The sequence below is a fragment of the Euprymna scolopes genome, chromosome 4 (genome assembly GCF_053919585.1).
Source record: "Euprymna scolopes isolate OS-2025 chromosome 4, ASM5391958v1, whole genome shotgun sequence".
NCBI classification, from domain to species: Eukaryota; Metazoa; Mollusca; class Cephalopoda; order Sepiida; family Sepiolidae; genus Euprymna; species Euprymna scolopes.
Window position 1 is genome coordinate 6,499,737 of NC_136485.1, and position 25,017 is coordinate 6,524,753.

At 31.9% G+C, this 25,017-nt stretch overlaps 1 protein-coding gene across 2 annotated transcripts in view; it reads right to left on the reverse strand.

The window, feature by feature from the left end:
- The window catches only part of LOC145266602 (C-myc promoter-binding protein-like), a 183,429-nt gene that overhangs the window by 6,797 nt on the left and 151,615 nt on the right, over positions 1-25,017 (reverse strand). For both annotated transcript variants that reach the window (XM_080122499.1, XM_080122489.1), the window contains 8 exons: positions 11,149-11,395; positions 7,814-7,865; positions 5,522-6,204; positions 5,201-5,351; positions 3,626-3,706; positions 2,799-2,913; positions 1,347-1,392; positions 276-451 (listed from right to left, as the gene is read on the reverse strand). In XM_080122499.1, coding sequence (XP_079978625.1) covers positions 276-451; positions 1,347-1,392; positions 2,799-2,913; positions 3,626-3,706; positions 5,201-5,351; positions 5,522-6,204; positions 7,814-7,865; positions 11,149-11,395 — 1,551 coding nt within the window. The remainder of the gene's footprint in view (positions 1-275; positions 452-1,346; positions 1,393-2,798; positions 2,914-3,625; positions 3,707-5,200; positions 5,352-5,521; positions 6,205-7,813; positions 7,866-11,148; positions 11,396-25,017) is intronic.

Below are 25,017 nucleotides of genomic sequence, written 5' to 3' on the forward strand. Positions count from 1 at the left end.
AATGCATGTTAATAAAATAAAATAAAAAGAAAGCATTCAAATAAGAAAATAAAGAAAAGGCAAATATGGAGGTCATGTGAGAGGAGATATGCAAATAAAGAAAAAGTCACTTTAATAAGGAAATTATTATAAGAAAATTATAACAGGTTAGTTTGTAAGTCAATTTCTAAAAGACGTCCAACACATGTGAACATCATGTAGTTGTTAAAACTGAATATGATGAAACATTATAACATTTGAAATAATCGAATAAAATTCAGAAAGGAAATTATTACCCATGTCAATAAGATTTCTTCCACAAGCAACAAAAGAAAGGAAAAGAATCTCTCGATAGAGACTCCGGCGGTTTCCTTTGCGTCCTTTCCTGCGTGGCCGTGCATTGGACAGTAATCGGAGAGGAACCAAGACATCATTAGCAACCTGGATGCTCGTGATAATCTGATGCATTAAGCTAAAAAAAAAAAAATCAATAAACATGAATGATTAGAAATCGATAGAAATGAAGGAAAAAAGTGAAAAATAAATTTTTATATTTCAATGCTATACAAACAGACCGAGAAATTTCTGTTCCAATTTGTTTTATTCACTTTTTAACGGGAGATAATTTTATTAATGTTTTGCAAGATTTCATGAAACTCTTTAAATAAAGTCGAACCATATTAATTTAAGTTTTTTTTTCTTATATGAAAATAAAAAATATAGAGAAATGAACTTTTCAGAGTTTTATAAAATTACTTTTAAACCATTTTTATAAATATTGGGATAAAAATTGATCGATAATTTAAAATATCAAGTTTGTTATAAAAAAACTTGCATCAAATGAACAAATTGCTTTAAATACACAATTCCACATTTAGTATTTTTTGACAGGTGTAACAGAAAAAAATCACTATAAAGAATTCCATAATTAAATTAGTTTACTGGCTGGCCAACAGATGTACTTGTTTATACTGCACCCACTGGTTGTTGTCTCCCTTTATGTTGAGATATCTTATTTTGATTAAATTTTATCCTAGTTATGCCTCCATTGTTAAATTCAATCTTCACACATTTTTTTTTTTTTTCAATTATATTTTCACCCCAAACAAGGCAAATTGCCACTTTGGTGTAGGGGGCTACTATCAGGGGCAACAATTACTGGGGTACTATGTAGGGATTTGGGCAGCAAGATGGTAGGTGTATAATGATAGAGTTAAAAGTGTGGCAATGAATTATTAGTACGATGCAACAAAATTTGGAGTGAAGGGAAAATTGGTGTTACATTTGCAGCAAATAATTCTTAACAAATGTTATCAGTCACTTTCATGAGATTGTCAATTATTTCACTTAATAAACATAATACTTACGGTCTTGAATAACTTTGAGATTCTTCTTTAGATGGAGACATTTGTCCTGCAAAGAAAAAAACACAATGAGAAAAATTAAATCTATATTATATTTGTCTGTCCATTTATTCCATTTTTTCTTGGAAACTACTGAGTGATCTGAATGAAGATTTATAAGGATAATCTGTTATGCTAAGGTGCAGTGAACTAAGTGTTATGGTATCCGTTTGATGCACAATTAAGAATTAATGGAATTATTATTTAATGCAAAAATGAGCACAAATTTAACCATCAATTTGGCATAAAGCACTCATTCTACATCCACAGACAATAACTTTTCCCCATTTTTAACAGGATAAAAAATCCAGTGAGATATATTATATATATATATATATGATTTGACTGATCAACGTTGCATCACACTCTAATGTAATATAATTTACAAAGCAAAATCAATCTGAAGTATGCTTTAACAAATTCAGGCAATAAAACAAAAATTCTTCGATCATTAACACAAAGAAAGTCATGTGAACACAAGTAAAATTTTAACTGTTATGCTCACTCCATATAACTCCCATCAAACACAAACTCATTATTTTCATAATCAGTGACATGGATTACTCGATTATTGCCATCGAAGCATTTCTGGTCCATAAAGGTTTTGCTTGAAAGTCCCCCACCTACCATTGCAGACACAATATACAAGGCAACAGCATCTTGCCAAATGAGAAAGACAGTTGTCTCAAGGGCAGGCAGTGGGCATTTCACTGCACGTATCAATCCCACTAGAGAAAAAAATCTTTTCAATTACAGAAAGTTTTTATAAAACTATTTTTACTTCATCATAGTCAATTTAATGTTTTACTTTTAGAAATTAATTTCCAAACTAACCCATCTCTGATCAGGTCTTTATTTCTATTTTTCTCAAATCTATCATTAAAACTTTGTTTTCTTAGACCTGCCCTTATCACCTTCTGCATCTACTAATGCAAGAAATCACACACATTCTTTCAACAGAACGATACAATCAAAATCTGCTTTGTCCACACTGTCCACATTTGATCAGCCTCTGATACAAGTGTTTCGTTAAAACTTACATTGCACATATCAATTTCATATTATCACGCAACACATATACTAAACCTTACTGGCCAGGGTTCGTTTCCACACATCACCATGCTGCCTGATAGGCTGTGTCCGTGGTTGATAATGGTAACACTCTGCTGTTTGGTAATAACAGAAGTTCCCTAAACTCACTCCATCCACTTCTAATTCTTGGAATCATACCAGTACCAGATCCTCCTAGTGCTTTTCTAGCATCATCATGGTAACAATATCTAACAACAATCTCACAATTCAAATATATTTTCTTTACATACAAATTCTCATCCATCTCAAACCGATTATCATCTCCCAACCTACCTGTTACTCTACTACATTTAAAAAAAAAAAAAAAAAAAAATTAAAGCTTACCCATACTCCAAGAAATGTACATCGGGATGCCCATATCTGAGTTCAACTTTAGATTTTCCCACATTGTATGAATGTGCACATTTTTACTGCCAAATTTATTATCTTCAACCTCATCCTAAAAAAAAAATTGATAAAAAATTGATAAAGAATAAAGAATTAGATGTATGTAAAGTTTTTTTATCACGTAAAAGAAATACAGATTTTTTTCTCAGTGTCAGCATTGTATGAATTTGAATGCAGAACTTTATTTTTTAATAAATATTTTACTTAAAAATTAAAAACAACAGTGTTTCGACAATATACGTCTTCATCAGGCATGGAATCAGTTTCTTTTTTCTTTTTTTTTTTTGATAGTGAACTATTATGTCACGACGAAAAAAAAAAATGAATACAAACTGATTCCGTGCCTAATGAAGACATATATTGTCAAAACACTTGTTTTTAATTTTTAAATAAATTAATGTTTATTAAAAAATAAAATTATTGCATTGTATTAACTTTCCAAATTCTAATTCAAATAAAGATTTGATAAAAAAAAAAAGACATTTATTCTTAAAATTGGTTTCTGTTCTGTAGAAATGGCCATTCATTGCTGGAGACAAATTCAAATCTGATTAGAAATGTTTTAAAATTTAATTCAATGAATATTAAATTAATTTATGAATTTATCACTCGGACTTAGATTTTATGTTTCAAAATATTGGAGAAATGCAGTATAAATATTGTTTCTTTTTTAAATAAAATTCTTTGAACATTTTGCAGAAAAATATTTTTTGTCATGAATAATGAAAGAAAAATTCAACAATTCAAAACAATTAACTTCCTACCTGAGACTTTTTCAAAGCTTTTGATTTTAAAAGGAATCCAGGCAGGTGACAAGGAACTGCGATACGTTTGAAATACCAAGTCTTAAAAAAAATAAAAAATTTTATTTTACAAACATTCATAAAAAATTAAACAGCAAAGTTTTTGAAACAGTTTTTGCTGAGAAATATCATTTTCTAGCAAACACGAAAAAAAACGTTTTACCAAGAAAAATCCTGTCCATTGTTTTTATGATTCACTTAAAGTTTTATTATCCATTGCCTTCTTTCAAAGCAAACAAATAAGTGGATTTGGATTATTTAGATGTGACTCGTTTCATATTTGTTATTTCTATGTTTCAGCCGATGTAACTTTCTCCTCCATCTTTAAGTGCATCTTTTCAAAAGAGTTTAAAATTTTTTATTCAAACTCATGAACCTTTAATTTAATCCATGAATGGAGATCATTCTCATTCCGATAATCATTACGCAACATCTCAACCTAGTAATGACTGAATGAACAAGAACAATCTACCTTTGTGAATTAAATAAAGCGTTTAATTCAAAATTCTGTATATGTTTCTGAAATAAAGATTCCCAAATTCAAAACAAAATGCCTGAAGAAAGTTGGAGTTTACATTTTATCGAACTCAAGATGCACACGAAGAAGGTTGGAGGTTATATCGACCAAAACATTGTGCAAATCATAATCAAGATGAGAATAGTAGTTTGAATAATCAAAATAATCCAAATCAATCATCATCTAAAATTTTTTTTAAAAAGTTCATCTTTTCACATATTGTATATATTTCACACGAACGTGACAGTTTTTTTGTTTTTTTTTAATTCACCAATCGAGATGTTTTTTTCCTCATCTTTTTTGATGGAGGGTGTATGTTTTTTGGGGTTCTTTTTATTACATTTTCACTCCAAACAAGGCATATTGCCACTTTGGTGTAAGGGGTTACTATCAGGGACATAAGCTACAGGGGTACTATGTAGAGAGTTAGGCAGCAAGATGTCGGTTCACATTATACTTGAACTTCTGCATGTCAGTATAGTTGGGGAAGCAGGGACTGGGAATAGAATTCCAAAGTTTAGCGGTTCTGAGGAAGAAACTACTGGAGTAGAAAGCTCTCTTACATCTAGGGATCTCTACTGTGTGGGGTGGGATTTAGCTGCTTGTCGGGTTTGTCGAGGGTGTATACGTCGTGGGGGCACAAGTGCTTGCAGTTCGTCAGAGCATTCACCATTAAAATACTTGTAGAACAGGCAGAGGGATGCAACGTTCGTCGATGGGACAGAGGCTGAAGTTTAGATGCCAGTTCAGGGCCTATCAGATTTGCTACTCTCTTTTGAACCTTGTCTAGGAGCTAGAGACTAGTAGCAGATGCACCAGCCCAAATGTGAAAACAATTCTCAATACATGGGCGAATGGTGGCCTTATAGAGGTACACGATACTTTCAGGCGCTAGTAGCTTTCTAGCACGTTAGAGAGCGCCTACTTTCCTTGCAGCGGTCCTGGCAATGCTTTCAATGTAATTGTTCCAACTCATGTTTCCCGTGAACATGTTTATAATAATGATGATAAACACTTACCAGATTCCAAAATAAAATTGGATGTTCATCAACAAAGCTGGCTTCAACTAAGCATAAATCTCCTTCACTATCAATAACATTCTCCAACTCTTTCCTTAAGACCAATGGACTCAAGTATGGAACCTCAATCGGGGCCACAACGGATGATTGGCTGAAATCAAGAAGCAAACATTAGACAGAGGAAGAAAAAAAAGAAAAAAAAGAAGCAAACATTAGACAGAGGAAGAAAAAAAAGAAAAAAAAGAAGCAAACATTAGACAGAGGAAGAAAAGGGGACGCAAATATTTTATTCAAATCAAATAAAGAATTTTGCACACTTACCTAATGAGACTGTCTTCGTTTATTTTGGAAGGAGATAATTGATTTGCAGTGTCATCGACTGCATCTTCACCGACACACATTTCCATAATTAAAGGACACAAGTGGTTGGGATGCTGAAGGTCAGCTGCAGACCCGACCGATGAACTGTGCACATCACACGAGTCGGAAGCTGTAGTAAGGCACTCACAAGTACATTGTCGACACGTATGATCAGGGGAAGTCGACAGGCTCAAATCTGTTTCCTCTTTTTCTTCAATCATTTGATTGGTTTCTTCTTCATCAAGATTTGTTGTTTCACTAACGTCATGATTCGTTGCATTTTCACTCGGAGACGTCTCATCTTCTTCTCCTTCATCTTCCTGTAGGGAAGGAGGAGGAGTAGGAGGAGAGGTCTTATCCTCATCTTCAACCACTTCACCTTCAGACTGCTGCTGCTGAACAGAGTCTTCACTGTCGGACACCATTTCTCCAGACACACAATTATCACAACTGGAGTTTGATTTCACGCTTGATTTTCTCTCAACAACAGGACTTTTTGAATCAGGATTTTCTACACATGGTTGTTCGACGACACTCTCATCCAATTCTTCTTTGTTAGCTGATGATGATGTTGACAAGTCAGTGGATGTAACACAAGTTTCTGCTGGGCAACTAGATTTCTCGCTTGACAATTCTCTAGCATCCTACAAGATTTAGCAAAAGCTTAGTATTAAAACGAATTAAAAACAAAACAATTTATAAATAATTAAGTGATTTACACAAATTTCAATGAAGATCAATAAACTATAAACAATTTTCAAATGTTTCGTTTTACAAGCAATTTGTCAAAAGTAAAATTTGAGAGAAGCAAAATAAAATCCAAAATGAAATTCTAACATTTAAATCTATTATTTTCTATTTTCAAAATTGTTGAAATAAATCTTAACTTGTTAAAATAGATTCTTTCTCCGCCTCCATCATCAGCAGTTTTAACATCATTTTACATACTAGCTTGCTTTAGACAACTTTTAGAAATTGTGTTTCAAACTAACCGATCTCCCACCAAGTCTCCATTTATCCGTTCTCTCAAATCCATCCTTATTATTTCCTCCTGTTTTCTTTTTGGCCTTTCCCTGCAAACCGATCTTGTTACCTCAACTGTTCTACATCTACTAACCCAAGAACTCGCATTCATTCTTTCAATGTGACTAAACCAATGAAATTTCCTGTACAGCATCTTATACTGCTCAGATTTAATCTTCCTCTGAGGTCATCAAACCTAAGCCTGTATTTTAGACTCAAATTAAACATTCACTGAATCATTCTTACATCAATTCTTTCCATGCAACACATATCCTCAACCTCAGACCTTTACTTTCCATAACATTCTTACCTAACATGTAGATCTTCCACTGTTTCACAAGTCAGCACAAAATCATCAGTATAAAACACTTAGGAGCTACCTGCCTTGACAGAGTTCAAAATAGACTTCGTAGCTTAGTGAAGGATGCTCTTTTCTCTTCCCTGCCATAGAAGAGACGTTGCGAGCCTGTCTCTGCTTTAACATTATTTTCATGGCAAGTGCTCGTCTGAGCTCCAATCTATGGTTCACCCTGGCCTGACTTTCACGAAAAACACTAGTCTGGCTGAAACCACTATCAACAATCCCGCCTCCTTTATCTTTGCCTAAACCTAAACATAGAGTCCATGAACAAAGCTCCTTTCTTAGAACTGCACGCCTGTGGAATTCTGTTCTGCTTGCCTATTTTCCAACTGATTACAATATGGTTGTCTTCAAGTCCAACGTAAACAAGTTCTTGATGAGCCATCCTCTTAAGTAATCCAATTTACCCAATTCCCACTACTAACGATTACTACATTTTCCCATTGACTACTGTACCCTCATCCACGAGTGGCTTTCCTTTGTAAAAATAAGAACACAAATGAGTAACAACGGACTCAACACAGGTTCCTGATGTACTCATGTTTTAACATCAAGACAAATTAATTCCATTAAAACTGAGCATTTCTGTATATTATCTGAACAACTTTCTGCCAATCACCTGCTTGTCACTAATTTATACAAAACCCAACAAACACTATATCTTGACAATGTCAAAAACGTTTTCCATGCGTGAAAGTTATTTCAAGAGTTGTTATTTTATCAATCAAGTGTGTGCAAGAGTCTTCGTATTTTCAACAAGCAAATTTACATAAAATAAATCAAGCTCTATTATTACGATTTAAAAATGATTTTAAACAAAAATAGAGAGCAAAATCTATTTAACTTCACGGAAATATAAAATTGCTTACCTTAATGTAAATCTGAAGATGAGGTACAAGCGTCTTAGCACAAAATGCACAACTAAAAAAAAACAAAGATGAGAATGTTTTAGTATTTAATGATATATTTAATGCAGACGTTAATATTATTTGTGGAAATATTCTTGTTATTGAAGGTGAAAATAGTAGCAGTATTGAAGGTTGCAAAGCATTAGAGATATCAAGGAAGATTTTAAATATCATGTTGTGACAAAAGATAGGATAAAATTGAATTGCAAATAAAGTTTTCTTTGCAAACTTTACTCTCAATATACTTTTCTATACAGACTAATTTATTAAAAAAGATTTTTAAAAAAACTAAAGACTGCAATTGATTTAACGAAACCAAATAGTTCTTTCAAACTAAGGTTTAATAATATATTTAACTAACACTAAGCTCAGATTACCATTTTTCTATCTACTCTAATACATAAAGTCAGTCTAATTTCTTTGTCATCAATACTTTTCTTCCTACTGACACTTTTTCTTATGAATACTTTGTCAGAATTATTTTTAAATAGCCACAAAAAAAAAAAAATGTAACAGACCAGATACTACACTTTGATCAAAATGACAAAATGAGAAATGTGTATTTCATTGCTTTTATCTACTTCTATTATCAATCTGTATTATCTTCATGAAGATTTCTGTTACTATATTTCTCGAAATCATTTTCTATCAATATATTGTTATAGCGTCTTTTATTCCTATTGTTGCATTTATATGACTGATTAGTATAAAATATTATCGTCTTTGGTTTATTAGTTTCTTTGCTCTCACACAATTTATTAAAAAAATTTTCTTGCTCTCTCACAATTTATTAGGTTCTTGCTCTCTTAGATTTATTAGGTTTATTAATTTTTTGTGCTCTCACAAGTTATTAGGTCCTTTGCTTTCTCCCAATTTATTAGGTCCTTTGCTTTCTCCCAATTTATTAGGTCCTTTGCTTTCTCACAATTTATTAGGTCCTTTGCTTTCTCACAATTTATTAGGTCCTTTGCTTTCTCACAATTTATTAGGTCCTTTGCTTTCTCACAATTTATTAGGTCCTTTGCTTTCTCACAATTTATTAGGTCCTTTGCTTTCTCACAATTTATTAGGTCCTTTGCTTTCTCACAATTTATTAGGTCCTTTGCTTTCTCACAATTTATTAGGTCCTTTGCTTTCTCACAATTTATTAGGTCCTTTGCTTTCTCACAATTTATTAGGTCCTTTGCTTTCTCACAATTTATTAGGTCCTTTGCTTTCTCACAATTTATTAGGTCCTTTGCTTTCTCACAATCTATTAGGTCCTTTGCTTTCTCACAATTTATTAGGTCCTTTGCTTTCTCACAATTTATTAGGTCCTTTGCTTTCTCACAATTTATTAGGTCCTTTGCTTTCTCACAATTTATTAGGTTCTTGCTTTCTCACAATTCATTAGGTTCTTTGCTTTCTCACAATTTATTAGGTCCTTTGCTTTCTCACAATTTATTAGGTCCTTTGCTTTCTCATAATTTATTAGGTCCTTTGCTTTCTCACAATTTATTAGGTCCTTTGCTTTCTCACAATTTATTAGGTTCTTTGCTTTCTCACAATTTATTAGGTCCTTTGCTTTCTCACAATTTATTAGGTTCTTTGCTTTCTCACAATTTATTAGGTTCTTGCTTTCTCACAATTTATTAGGTCCTTTGCTTTCTCACAATTTATTAGGTCCTTTGCTTTCTCACAATTTATTAGGTCCTTTGCTTTCTCACAATTTATTAGGTCCTTTGCTTTCTCACAATTTATTAGGTCCTTTGCTTTCTCACAATTTATTAGGTTCTTGCTTTCTCACAATTCATTAGGTTCTTTGCTTTCTCACAATTTATTAGGTTCTTTGCTTTCTCACAATTTATTAGGTTCTTGCTTTCTCACAATTAAGTTTTTTTATTTCTTGCTCTCTCACCATTTATTAGGTTTATTAGTTTTTTTGCTCTATCGCAATTTATTATCTTTATTAAAGTCCACTATTGTTAAGACAGAATCTGTAAGGTTGTTGACATTATGACCACAATCAGATTGTGTTTTAGGTTTATTTTAGCAAGATGTTAATTTTTAGTACTGATTATCTGAAATTCGATTTATTTCTATAATATGCAGCACACTAAAAAAAAAAAACAACTTCCTGAGATTTGAGTTTTGATTAGAAAGAAAAGAACAAGATAATCTGTTCCATGCTGTAAATTATGAAATCGTAATGGTCACTTGCGCACGCCAAACACAAAGTTGTTATTTTGTGGAGAGATTGTACAGAACTTAGGTCATGTAATCTGCAGAAGACACATGATGATGCACCTATGAAAACCTATCTGATGAGATGGAGGATAAACCAAGTTGGCAAGAGGTAATGTTAGAAAATCCATGACACTAGCACTTGAGGAGGAGGAGGAGGAGGAGGAGGAGGAGGAGGAGGAGGAGGAGAACAATGAGGATGAGTTACGTTTTGCTGAAATTGATTTTATCAATGCTTATATTTCATCCTCCACTTTATTATCAAGACCAATCAGTATGTGCGTGTGCATATATGTAGCAAGTTTTTAAAATATATACGGCAATTAAGCTACACAGAATTTTCTACATTTTATCCTCATGAGTTGTCAGGGTATTACAAATGAAATGTGGCAAATTCTATGTAGCTTAGTTGCTATATTTTCTAAAACTCACTACCTAGTTCTATTCACACATTAGGCACTATAAGGAAATACTGAAAATAGATACATAATATATATACATCAAATTATGAAAATATATTGCAATTAAACTATACAGAATCTTCTGTGTTTCATCATTGTAAGGAATCATCAGGATAAAATGCATGGAATTTATTTTTATGTGTTTTTATATATCTATATGGTGTTTAGTTTTAGTTAACTGATCAGATTCATTCAGGCTTCACTCAGACAAAAGTTTGGCTGATATCTACTTTCTATTCTATTGTTCTATTTTGTACAGGGTGGTGCATCTTTTTCTTTTATGAATGTGTTGAATTAATACTTCGCTCTTAATAAGCAAATAAAAATGTGATGGATGAAATGATTTCAGGTGCTTATGGAAATTGAGAAATCAAATCAATTGATTTTTATAAAAATAAAACAACTTACATAATTTTTGGAATATGATATCATTTCATCTCAGATACATAACATCATACAAATTTTTCTTTATTTTTGTTTTTTAATATAGGAAGAATTTTAGAGAAGAACCTAAAGTAAAGCTGAGAAAGGTGTATTTCAGAGTGTTGGAATGGGGTGAGCATGTTGCCATTCTTGGATGTGTGGGATATGAGATGAAAAAAGTGAACAAACCTTGTATTCAGATTAGAATCATCCGCTGACCATCCAGCCATGATTTCTTCATCATAAAGTAGGCAGTGGCAATTCGAACAACGGCAACAACTGCTCATCTCGACTTCTAAAGCACATTCTCCCATTTTCTCAAGCAAATCAAAACCACAGCTGAGATAACTGTCAGCAGAAGTACTTTTAGTTGAACTGTCAGAAAGTTCTTTCATTTGAATATATTGCTTCGTGAAAGTGGGAGAGGATACAGAATCTGAAAAATAGAGCAAAGTGAACATGAAAAAGAAACAGAGAAATTATTAGATACCCGCTCTCATAAAAATAAAACAAACATTATGTAGAACCACATCTTAAAATAGCAAATATAACTCAAAACCGAATGCCCAAGTTTGACTGGCAAGAATATTTTTTGTAGAGTAGATAGTGAGGGAGGGAGGGGGTATTAAAATGTCAGCAAACAACATTTTTTATACATGTATTCCAAAAATTGTTAATCATAGATTTCATTATTACATAATAAATTTGATACTTTAGTCCTGAGTGTTCAATCAAAGGAAATTCTATTAAAATTTTATAATAAACCAGTGTTGCCCAGGATGGAATGAAGTCATTTTAGTTTTTAAAAATAGACAAAATTTTTGTTGTAAGGGAGACAACTCTATTTATATCTCTACTATTATATAAAGTATATGTGTGTGTGTTCTCTATGAACTCCTAAATGGCTGGGCCGATATTTTAAATTTCACACCAATTTACTTCATGTGCCTGGCAATGTTCTTAAATAGGTTTTGTATGGGAATGTCTTCGATAAGTATTGATGATCGAAAAAATCCAATGAAAGAAGGAACAGGCAATTTTGACTAAAGTTAACGCCTTAAGCAGCCTAACATCACAAGTGCATTTGAGGAGTTTTATTACCAAACAAGCAGAGAGGTCTGCCATATAAAATCAACAGTAGGTACTTTGATATGACAGGGGCATATTCGAAATGAATATTTCTGTTTAGAGCACAACTGAACCATGATACTTGACATGTTTTAAACTTTAATTCAAGCCCCTATATATAAAAATAATTTAATAAAATCAACAGTACGTTCTCTACAGTGCAATGTAAACTACACTATATTGTGGAAAGGCATGTGAAGCTTCGTCCCGGTGCAAAGCAGTGGGTCCTCAACTAGAGCAGGCAATTGATTTGATTGAAAAATGGGTGACCTTACCGATTTCGATGACAATAACATATGGAAGGGTGGAACATTCATTGATCCTCATAAAATCCCAGGCAACATCGGTTCTCCCTGCTAGTTTGTCAATAAAAACGAGTTATTCTCTTGCTGATTTTGATTTTTTGGCCATTATTGAAATATTTCTATATTCCTGGTCGTCTGTGCAGGACTACATAATTCAAAATAAACTGTAGCATCATACTAGAGCGACAACATACTACAACGATAACAATTGAAAAAAATTCTTTATATAAAATCAATAAGAAAATTTGAATTTTAGAAGTAAACTTTATAAACTTTTCACAAAAATATGTTGAATGTTAATCAAAGAAAATTTGTTTTATTTTTAAATGACAACTGATCACATGGAAACTTTTTTTAATAAAGACTGATAATTAAAAATCAGCAAGGGGAATCACTCATTTGTTTTTACAATCGAAGAATTTGACAAGGTACTGATTCTACTCCTTATAGTCCCACATTCAATTAGGAACAAAAAACAGAAGCAGCATTCCTGAAATCATTTTGTTCCAGTCAGAAAAGGTTGACAATGTAATATCAATGACTTGTTTCGTTTATCCAACCAACCATCTACGTGATAATAGTGCAATGCCAACAAAAGCCGACATTCTGCAGTGTGCATGTGAAATCTCCAGAAAGTGAATCAAAGCGTTTGCTACAGTAAAAGTTTTAGCCGAGCACCTACAAAGCAAGAAAATAAGAAAAAAAAAAGGGAATCTATTGTAAAAACAGTAAAATAGTTTCATCAACGGTGTAACGATCGTTATATTTAGAAACCCTGTCACGACAATAACAAAAAAAAAAAATTGGAAAGAAAATAAACAATTATTAGTGTAGATATACCAATAATAAAGTTTTTAAATTTTGGGCTAAGTTTGACAACAAAAACTGTTAGTTTTATTTTAGGTGATGTTTTCTTCTTTTTTTTTTCTTTTTTTTTATAATAATGTTATGTCAGCCATCTTTTGGCCTGTATAAATTAGAACCACACAAAACTATGGTGTCTATTTGGCTGATGAACCAATTTTTTCAACACTTTTCCAAGCTTTCCAAAATTTGGGAAAATATTTGACTTTAGAAATTCAAATCAGAATTTCAATATTTAAAGATAAGAAAATGAAATTTTCATTCAAATTTTTTTTTTTTTTTTAGATTTTCTCATTTTGTACACCTGTTATTTAAGGTGATGCTTGCAACATGGCATGTTACGAGTAAAAAGTCTATAAAATAAAATAATTATTCGTATTAAAATCAACAAATTCTAAAAATGATAGAACACAAATATCAATTGGAGTATCAATATCAAGAATTAAATTTTCCAAATTATTTAAAAAAAAAAAAAAGACGTTTTTTGAGGGGAGGGTCAGGGTAGGAGTTATAAAGGAACATTTATTCGATGCTTTAATATTATACAAATGAAAAAAATATTGAATTTCAAGTAACACAAATGGTATGTAATTGTCATGTCGCAAATAGTAACATATTCCAAAATTACAGAAAACGATAAGGTAGAAAAATAATTATTAATGAAAAACTGCTTTCGATAAAGTTTTTCTATCTTATTGGTTTTCATAATTTTTGGATGTGTTACTATTTGAAACCTGACAATTACATAGGCACCATTTATTTCACTTGAAATTCAATATTTTTTTAATTTGTATAATATAGAAGCGCCTTTATTTCATATGAATTAGATCAACATTTGAAAAGCTTTAACTCAAAGCAAACACATTTTACATTGCTATGTAGGTGTGACAACAACAAAAAATTTTAATTTTGTTTATTTTTGATCATTAAAGTTATTTGTTGATCGATAGTTAATCCCTTCAACGTCATTTGCTGCAATCCATTCTCCCCTACAATTATTGCATTATCACTCGTTAGTATAGGAATGTTTTCTTGGAGGATTGAAAAGTATCCTAAATAAAACTAAATGGATCCACTTTCATTAACTTAATTTTATCAAAATGTAGGGGAGGATGCCACCCTTTTCCCTGAATTCACTTATAATGCTGAGCAAGAAGTTATCAAGTATCATTTTTTAATCTTTGGTATAACTTGAGTAAAAAACGATTGAACTCTAATCTGCCGACCGATTGTATTCATATTTATGGGTTGAAGAATAAAAATTCTCCAAGAAAATTTTTTTTTCTTTCGCTTATGTATTTTAATATTTTATCTTGAGAGGTTGTATCAAATTTGCTGAGTTTTAAGGATAAACCTCACCCAACACTCAAAAAACAAATAGCTCAAATCCAGAATCTACTCAAATCATCTTTTTTCAGTGAGAATAAATTCAAACAGCAATTCTATATAAACCGATGACATCATCAGTTTCCACAGAATTCTCCATACAACATTTTCTGTGCAATAAAAATTGCCAGAGCCAAAAATACAGAACCGATCATGGTACTTTTTTTTTTTTTTTTTTTTTTATTCAATTTTCACCCCAAACAAGGCACAATGCCACTTTGAAGCAGGGGGCTACTATTAGGGAATTAATTAGCGGGGTCATTATGAAGGGAGAAGAGTAGAAAGATGTTTGTTAACATTACACTTGAACTTCTGCATATCAGTGCAGTTGGGAAAGCAGAATCCCGGAAGGGAGTTCCAAAGACCCACAGTTCTGGGGAAGAAACTATTGAAGTAAAAGGCTTTCTTGCACCTAGGGATCTCCACTGTAAAGGGATGAGACTTAGTAGCTTGTCGGGTTTGTCGGGGGTAGTTATGTTGGGGAGGTACAAGTGTTTGCAGTTCGTCAGAGCATTCACCATTAAAGTATTTGTAGAACAGGCAGAGGGATGCAACATCTCGTCGATGGGACAGAGGTTGAAGCCTAGATGACAGTTCAGGACCTATCAGGTTGGCGACTCTCTTTTGAACCCTGTCCAGGAGCGAGAGACAAGCAGCAGATGCACCAGCCCAGATGTGACAACAGTACTCCATACATGGGCGAATGGTGGCCTTATAGAGGTATAGGATACTGGCAGGCGTAAGTAGTTTTCTAGCACGGTAGAGGGAGCCAACCTTCCTTGCAGCAGCCTTGGCAATGCTCTCAATGTATCTATTCCAGTTCATATTCCCTGTAAACGTTAGGCCGAGGAGTTTAAAAGAAGTACTTTCAGGCAATGTGTTCTTGGCCATTGCTATTGGTGGTAGAGAAGGTTTCTTGTAGTTATTGAAGGAAACAAGCTTAGTCTTAGCAGCATTGAATGAGACCAACCATTTTTGTCCCCATTCCACTACGGATTGGAGGTCATCCTCTAGTGTTTCTGCCATTTTCTTGGATATGTGTTCATTTGTTTTCCCCTCATATCTGTTATAGAGAGTGGTGTCATCGGCAAATATACCCATCTCCGAAACAATATTATCAGGGAGGTCGTTTATGAATATCAGGAACAATAGAGGTCCAAGGATAGACCCCTGAGGCACTCCCGCATTTATGTCATATTGTTTGGATGTACGTCCGTCGAGGACAACTTTGATTTTTCTATGACTTAAGAAGGATTTAATTACGTTATGAATTCTTCCAGTGATTCCATATGATCTAATTTTCCTTAGAAGACCATCGTGCCATACCCTGTCAAAAGCCTTAGATATATCAAGGGCCACCGCTCTACCCTCCCCTGTTTTATCCAATGAACGGTATATACGTTCAGAAACTACAGTTAAGATATCTGCTGTTGAACGGGCTTGCCTGAATCCATATTGTTTGTCAGTCAGGAGTTTAGCAGCTGTTAGGTGCTGGACTAGGACTTGATTAACTAAGGACTCAAATATTTTGGCGAAAAGCGGGAGGAGGCTAATGGGGCGATAATTTAGTGGGTCAGTTCTTTCACCAGAATTCTTGAAGACTGGTACCACAGAGGCGGTTTTCCAGCAGTCGGGAAAACAAGATTCGTTAAGGCATTTATTGTAAAGTTTGGACAGAACTGGAGCAACCTCGGCAGAGCATTTTTTTAATAGCACAGCCGGGATGAGATCTGGTCCACATGCTTTAGAGGTGTCTAGGTTTTTTATAATAGCATGTACCTGAGAAGGGGTGATTTTCAAATCGTCAAGTGTGGCGTCTGTTCGCAGAGGAAAATCAATCAAATCAAAATATTCTGTCACAAAAACTGGATGCTGGATATTCATTTTCCCTCGTCAATTTAAGTCAGTTTAGCTTCTCATTTTTAATTAAAATTATTTCGTGTGCAATAAAATAGTTTTTGCAAAAAATATTTCTGCAATTTACATGCATTTACACATAAAAAAAGGGCAATTATAAACCTTAAAAAGGGAGTTGGTTGAAATTGACATATTTGACAGTGATTGCTGGAATATTATTTCTAATTATAAATTTAAGTGAAAGATATCTTTATTTTAATCAGTTAATGGTTTAACTATTTTAATTATATGATCGTTATTAAAAGAATGTTAAAATGCACTGGAACTATATCCATTTTAATGCCTAACATTCTTATTTGTGCTAATTTAAAAAAAAAAATAGGGTGAAATGTTTGAATTCATGTTAACATAAAAACAATGTTTATTTAAGATTAATTTTCCTTAATTTTTTAAATTTTTTATTGATTTATACTAATGCTGAGTTGAACAACGTTTATTTGACTGTTTTTTTTTTCTGTACATTTTAATCATACAAAATGTTAAATTATTCCTTGGTTTTGAGATAGAGTTATGTTTTTAAAAAAAATACATCTTAATTACTCACCAAGTCTCCCATCTCTTACTCTCCCCCTCAGTTTATACAGCTCTTTTCACTTTCACCACTATCTGTTCACTAATTGTAAAAGGTAATAAAACTAACTATAAAACAGGTTGGATTGGGAGGATTTCCAAAAACTCAGCAACATTTTAAAATCAAAAAAGGTGCCGATAACTATTAAAGTAAAAGTTTATATAATGTATGTTCTCCCAGTAGTTTTATATGGCCTTCATTGTATCCCATGGACTAATTCACTAGCCAATTGAATTGAGCTGTTTCAAAATCACGTAATCACATTACAGGACATTGCCTGATCAAAAAAAATATCCACCCTCTATCAAACTACTTTATTACCTCCTCTATTTGATAAAATCAAAAATAAAACCCTTAAACTTTTGGGGGCATGTCAAACAATCAATCACTAGTCTGTCAGAGTTATTCTTTAAAGGTATGTTAGAACACAAAAGAGGCAGAGGAAAGCAAAGGTGAAGATGGAGAAAAAATGTTTTTGATGTAACATCTCTCAACAGTTGGGCATCCATCAACCAACTTGCCCTGGATTGGAAGGAATGATGAAAAATAAGTCACGTAGGTTCACAATCTGCACCAAGTGGAAGATGCAATTCATGATGATAAAACAGAAGACTTTATATAAAACCATTATGAACAATATGAAATATCACCACTAGAATTAATACTATTTAACCCATGGCCAGAAAGAAAAAGAGGGAGATATAGCAAATGAAAAGATTAATTTTGGATTTTTAATGTTTTTTTTTATTCAACCACAAACTCACTTTTTACCCCCAATTCAAACAAATCAAGTTTGATGGATGACTCAACAGGTTACATTATTTTCCTCGTTTTCTTTTTTTCCAGAAATTTTAGATTTTCTTTAGATAAAAATGTTAATATGAATCGATACATGATTTTAAAACTTAGGTATATTTTTTTTTGTCAATAATTTTGACCATATGTGGCAGCCATAGTTTGGTTGATTCAACATGAACATAATCAATGAATCTTGAACAAGTGAGGATTTTACAGTTTTGGCAACAGGTGGCGACACCTATCAATTTGCTATGATTTGATAAAAAAAACTACCAAAAATGTTTTATTAAAAAAAATCATTTTGCTAAAAATATTCACTGAAATTTAATGAGACGAATGCAAGTCAGATTGTTGTTGCTTTTTTTAGCAGCAAAACATTTTGTTTTTGTGTCCTGTTCTATTTCATAACTTACAAAATAGTATCCAACTAAAAATTGAACAATAAAAATTTTAAAAAAAGGGAATTATGACATTGATCAGAAAAAAAAGACATTTCCAGTACTGCATGCACAACATTCTACCAGGGGAGGAGGGAGGTTGTGGAAATAGGTTTAGAGCTAGTTATTGGTTAAAGATACAATTTAAAGAAAATTATAAAATGTGAAAAGATCACATAGAAAAATGACAAACACAAATTAAAGAAGACGACAGAACATTTGATACATGTTTCAATATCAATTCCTACTTGTCATTCGTGTAATCTCCAAAAACATTTTGTCAGAAACCATTCACAATAGATGACATTTTTTTTTCGCATGTTTACAAATAAAAAAATTTTAAAGAATTAAATTCAATATTAATTTAATCTGATTAGAATTTTAATTAAAGTTTTATTTAAAGCTTGTGGGATTTAATAAAATAAAATTGAACATCATGCGATTATGGATTGAAATCCCAAGATAGTTGAGTATCATCTGATGACATCCATTTATAACCACAAACTAGAGATATGTGTGAATGCAGTTTAAAAAAAAAAAATGACATGAAATGAGTATTTGGACGATTTGCATAGATTCTAAAGCAATTTTACTTAATGTTTTCAAACTATATTAATATTAAAAAAAGCCATGTACTTTTAGGCTAACATAGGCAAGGAAAAATATTTCTAAAAAGATTTTTGTCAGCAAATCAGACGTGTCTGAAATGTGCCTAGTACAAGACCAGCAGCTGGTTTCCCCATTATAATTACCTACTTACAGAAGAGACCATGTCAAGTTTGCTAACATCTCTAATGAAAGTGGTGCTAGGCAACCAACAGGAGACAAACTCTGCAGTTCCACTGTTCAATATTTTATGTGTGCAGGAGAACCACAATCTTTACTATTAACAAAGTTTAATAACTAAATATCACAAAGTATGAGTCATAGCATACAAAGGTCATTATAAGTAAAATTAGGTCAGTTTTTAATCATTTTTTTTAATGCAACAAAATGTAGTACTTGTTAAACTTTATTTTAGGAGATCATATTTTCATTTTTATAAAAATAGTTTGTCTTGTAAATTTAATTTAAAATGTAATCTATATTCAAAATACTTGTGAAGATTGTTTTGAACAAAAATTCCAGAAATTCTTGAGAAAAACTAGAGAAAAAGAAATTTCATTTCTTAAAAGTAAAAATTGCAACAACTGTTAATTCGTGATAATCATCTTAAATTTTCCTTTACGTTATCATTTCATGCAGATGATAACTTGCAATAAAGCAATTCTTTATTTCAATGTTGGTCGATGATGTCAAGTTTGACAAAAATAAACAATTTTAAAAGTATTAACTGAGAAAATTTAGTTTAACTTATGGTTGATTATATTAAACATATCATTATGGTTGATTATATTAAACATATTATAAATAATGCTGTTATGTTTATTGTAATCAACTAATTTTCAAAACTTTCTAAATTAAACAATTTTGAAAAATTTAAACATTTTAAATTATATTTAATTGAATATTGTAATTAGTTGTTATTTAACCAAAGTTTTTTTGTAAATTAAAAACAATTGGATTAAAAAGATTATCAGAAAGTTTCAAAGATATCATCATCATCATATTGTATGAACCCGAAGATGCTATGATTGGCATTGGTTTCCCAGATATCTTTCTCATCAAAATTCTTTCTAGAAAGAAATTGGGGAACACAGGGGGAACTATGTGAAGGTTGCCAACATCGTAAGTGAAAGCGAATTTTGTGGAACGAACTGGATTCGAACTTGGGACATACAAGTCGTCAGTCCGTCATTAACCACTAGACCACCACCACCACCACCTCCCAAAAGATGTATTTACATGACATTATAAAAAAGATAAATTATTTGAAATAATTCTTTTCAATATATAAGAATTTCTGGTTCGATAAACAGATGTAGACAAATCTCAAATGAGGGTAAGCAAAAAAAAAGAATGATTCAAAGATGACCTTAAGCAATGACACATCAAAATCAACATAGACGATAGAGTATCATGAAGAAAGTGACTACTTTGTGTCATCATGGTCAATTTACAGCCTACATCTGATGTGAAAGAGACACATTAAAAAATTGAACAAAAAGTCTTTTAAATCATTTTTTTATGTGTATTCAGATTATTCAAAGTACGATTCTCATCAATTGTTTTATTGTTCTTATCTGGAATGTTATTCACACGATGTTGCAGCCAATGTAACCTCTGACCTACTTGTGGATAAAGTACTAAGTGAAAATCAGTTGTAAGTGTCACTCTTTTGGGGGTTCAAGGTTCAATCCTCAGAGCAGGCGTTACTAAGAATGCATTTCTGAATTTTTGAGATGAGGTTTGGTTATTCATATTATTTGGATTCATCAGACTATTGTTCTCATCTTGAGTGTCATTTTCACAACGTTTTCGTCGAAATTCTCGAGTTCGACAAGATACACCTAAAGAAGGTCGGAGGTAACATCAACCGAAACATTTTGAAAATCATAATCAAGATTAGAACAGTAGTCCAATGAATCAAAAAAATACAATTAAGAATGCAATAACAAATTACTTAAGAAACAGGTCATGGCTGATGGAACAAGATGCTATTTTTGTTGATTTTGTTTGAAATTCTGTGTAAATTCCTAAATTTCACAAGATACAGCTGAAGAAGGTCGGAGATTACATCGACCAAAACATTATGAAAATAACACTTAAGATGAGAACAGTAGTCTGAATAATCAAATACAAATTATCAATCCTCATCTCAAAAATTCAGAAACATATTCTCATCTTGGACATTATTTTCGCAAGGTTTTGGTCGATATAACCAGAGACCCTCTTCAGGCAGACTTTTACAAAATTGGGAATCTTTATGTCAGAATGTTTAATTTTTTTTTTTTTTTTATATATAAGCAATTTCTAAAAGACAATAATATATGAACTTGTGGCACAATGGTTAAAAGTGTTGATTAACAATCAGTTCTAAGTGACAGTTTCGCAGAGGTTGAAAGTTCAATCCTTATTACAGGTAATAATAACTAAAGATAAAAATCTCAAAATTCAAAGAGTCCAACATAAAGATTCCTAAGTTTGGAAAGATGAACTTGAAGACGGTTGGAAATTCCATTGGCTGAAATGTGAATGTAACAACCAAGATAAGAATCAAAATTATCAATCCTCCCTCATCTCAAAAATTTCTTTAAAAAAATATTTAAAAAATAAAAACATTAAAATATGCATTTAACAAATTTTAACAAAGAAGTTTTCAACAACAAAAACAATTTCTTATTACCTCAGTTGTGGGAGAAGATACTTCCCAAAAAATGAATTCTTATAAAAAAAAAAAAAAATCATCCTGATTCTTCATCACTATTGTATATTTTCAATTCTATTTTTAAATATCTAAACGTATTTTTTATGAGAAGCTCTTTGAAAATAAACCCCTTTAATCAGATTACAGTGCATATATTGTCATCAAAATGTGTAAAATTCATATTTTAAAAATAGAAATATAAAAAACAAGAAAAATCTTAAGGGATTTCTGAAAAACAAACATGATAAAAAATTAGGATGGGGAAAGAAAATGTAAATTTCCATACAAAATTTTGTTTTCAACAAAAACTTGTGAAAACAGTATGGAGGGTTAACACTCGTTTAAATGATTAAGAAATCTTTGTGAAGATTTCTTAATCATTTAAACGAGCAAACGTTAACATGGAGTGCATTGTAGCCTACAATCATCATATTTGGTTTAAGTTCCGTTGCACATGCTAGCATGTATTAGATAACTTTTAGAAATTTACTTCCAAATTAATCTATCCCTGACCAGGGATTTATTTATCCCTATTTCTAGTCTTATCATTCCCATATTTCTTTGGCCTTGGTTTTCAAACTGACCTTGCTACCTCAACTGTTCTACATTTACCAGCTGAAGCACTCTCATCTCTTGTTTCAACGTGATCAAATCAACAGTTTCCTGTTCTACACACATCTCTCTATACCATACAAATTTAATTTTCCTCTGAGGTTATCAGATCTAAGCTGATCTATAATATCTGCCTTACACATCAGCCAATGCGGCATTGTAACATTTTGGTGTGAGCATATGTAGGATTTGCACCTTTCTGCACACTAAGAACTAAGGAATAACTTTTATGGTTACATAGCAAGAGGTTAATTCAAAAATGAGTTTATGTAACTAAAACGGAAAAGTAAACGTTTACTATTATATTATATAAATCGGAAGGCCATATCAATGCTATTGGTGGTTCTTATTATTGTAAATGCAAGTGAAACACAGATTATGAAATAATCTATGCACGCTTATATATATATATATATATATATATATATATATATATATATATATATTAAATATATATTAACAATTAAATAATAATTATTCATTTATACCTATAAACACTAGTGTTTCATGCTTACGCAATCATCAGTGTAGGGTAACAATTTCTGCTGGTTATGAGATTCAAACCCAACGACCAAGTCACCTGCTGAGCACCTACCTTAGGGTCACTTAACAATTGCAACAGGAATGAAGGGAACTAAAAACTATATATATATATATATATATATATGTTTATTTGCTCAGAAGTTGTTCTTGTATTTGAGTGATTTTATGCATTAAAGAGGTCATATATGTTATTTGGATTATATTTTGTTGTGCAGCCCTATTTTCTGTACATATGCCATTAAATGAACTTTGTAGACTTCATAGTTTTTGTATAATAGTACTTTTATGCGGCATGACAAGGTACACACCATGGTCGTTATTTTTTTTTCCAAGTAAGAATTGTTATATTAGGGTGTCCAATATGGAGTTGAGAAAAAGATAACATGTTTGGATTACAGTTGTTCCATTCGATTTGCCATTAAACATTTAAGAATGATGCTTGGAGTAACTCTGCAAGCTTGCAAAATAAAGAAATGTAGAAAGTAGAAAGAAGCTGAACATAAACAGATCCATCAACAACATCATTCAAGAAAAGAGATTAACGTCGTTTAGACATACAAGGTGTTGCAAAAAATTTGACATCATTTTACAGGCCAATAATTTTGGCAATTTTCATTGAAATGATCTCAAATTTTCACAGCTTGTATAGAAACAGGTCAATATTTTATGTTTATTGTTTGATATTTATCTCTTCAGGTTGAGAAATGCCATTCACTTCAAAAGAAGTCATTTTGCATGTTTACAAAGTAAAAATTTAAATTAACTTGGATGTATTTTATGTACAGTTTGTTGGATTTTAAAAATTTATAGTGAAAAATTATTTTTTTAAAATTATGAAATCGGTCATAGAATCTACAAATCTTTTTTTTTCTTTGAAATGTTAATAAAACTTCTGATGTTCAACCTAAAGTTCGTGCAGTTCCATTAAGATACGCCGAGCAATTTCCAAGATATTTGCATTTAAAATGACGTTAATTTTGGGGGACAGCCTGTATTACTTTTGCAAGGAAATCAAATTAAGATTTCATTGAAGAAAGATCATGGATGTTCATTTGTCAAAACGACGTGGACTATTTGATCATCTTGGAGAGATGATGGATGATACTTGCTGAACTGCGAAGCAAGGGTTGCGTAATCTCTAACCACTCCTCTTCCGAGTTGGCACTGCTTCATTTCAGTGGCAACGAGAAGTCAAGAACAACTGGAAAAACAACAAGTGGAAAGCACGTACAGTATTTAGTATTCCCAAATAGTCACGTATTTTAGTACTGACCAGACTCAATAATGCTTAACTTTTTGGTGATCTAACAGGAACTGGTTTGTCAATGTGATCACGCTGTATGAGAAAGATTAAAAAAAAAAAAAAAAAATACTAGAGAGATGAGCCAATCAGAAAAGAGTTGACAGCTGAATGGGATCAATTATACTTGAGGCACCCTAGAATGAACAACAATCAAAAGAACAACTGTTGGCTTGACACTGGTTTCTTTTACATCTGGCTGAATTATAAACAAAATAATACACACATTTGCCTTCGCAGATTTTTTTTAAAGTTTTATTTACAAAACATTTTGTTTTGTAAACTTTGGAGATTTATATAAAGTAAATTTTAATTAAAAAAATTAAACTTTTTATTGAATAAAATGTATAAACAAAACAAATTTAAACAAAAAAAGAAACATTTAAATAAGTGAATGTTGTTTCAAAATGGTGTCACACAATTTTGGGAGTGCCCTTCATGTCATAAGAATTCCTTTAGATGAAATCTACAATTGAGCATTCGGTTAGTAAAGAAGAAATCCTTCTAAACTAAGGCAATTTAAATTTTTGTCTCAATCTAGAACGCCCATATTTTGGGAATCTCAATTTTGTCCTACATTAAAAATCCAACTTATGTCCAACTCTGCCCTCATGGGAAGGCAAGTAAGTAGAGACACCATCCCCGCAATGTTTATTTTGTTTGTAATATTTCTTCTTTTTTACTTGCCTCCCCCAAGGGAAAAATTAGACACAAAATCGGATTTTAATGTAGGGAAAAACAGCTCCACAACATGGGGCACTCTGGATTGGAACAAAAAAATTGGTTACTCTAGAAAGATTTCTCCTTCACCGAGCGAGGACGGAAAAGATGGCGCACAGCATTAGAACAGATACTACACTTTGTTGAATTCCTTTTTTTCATTTATTTTG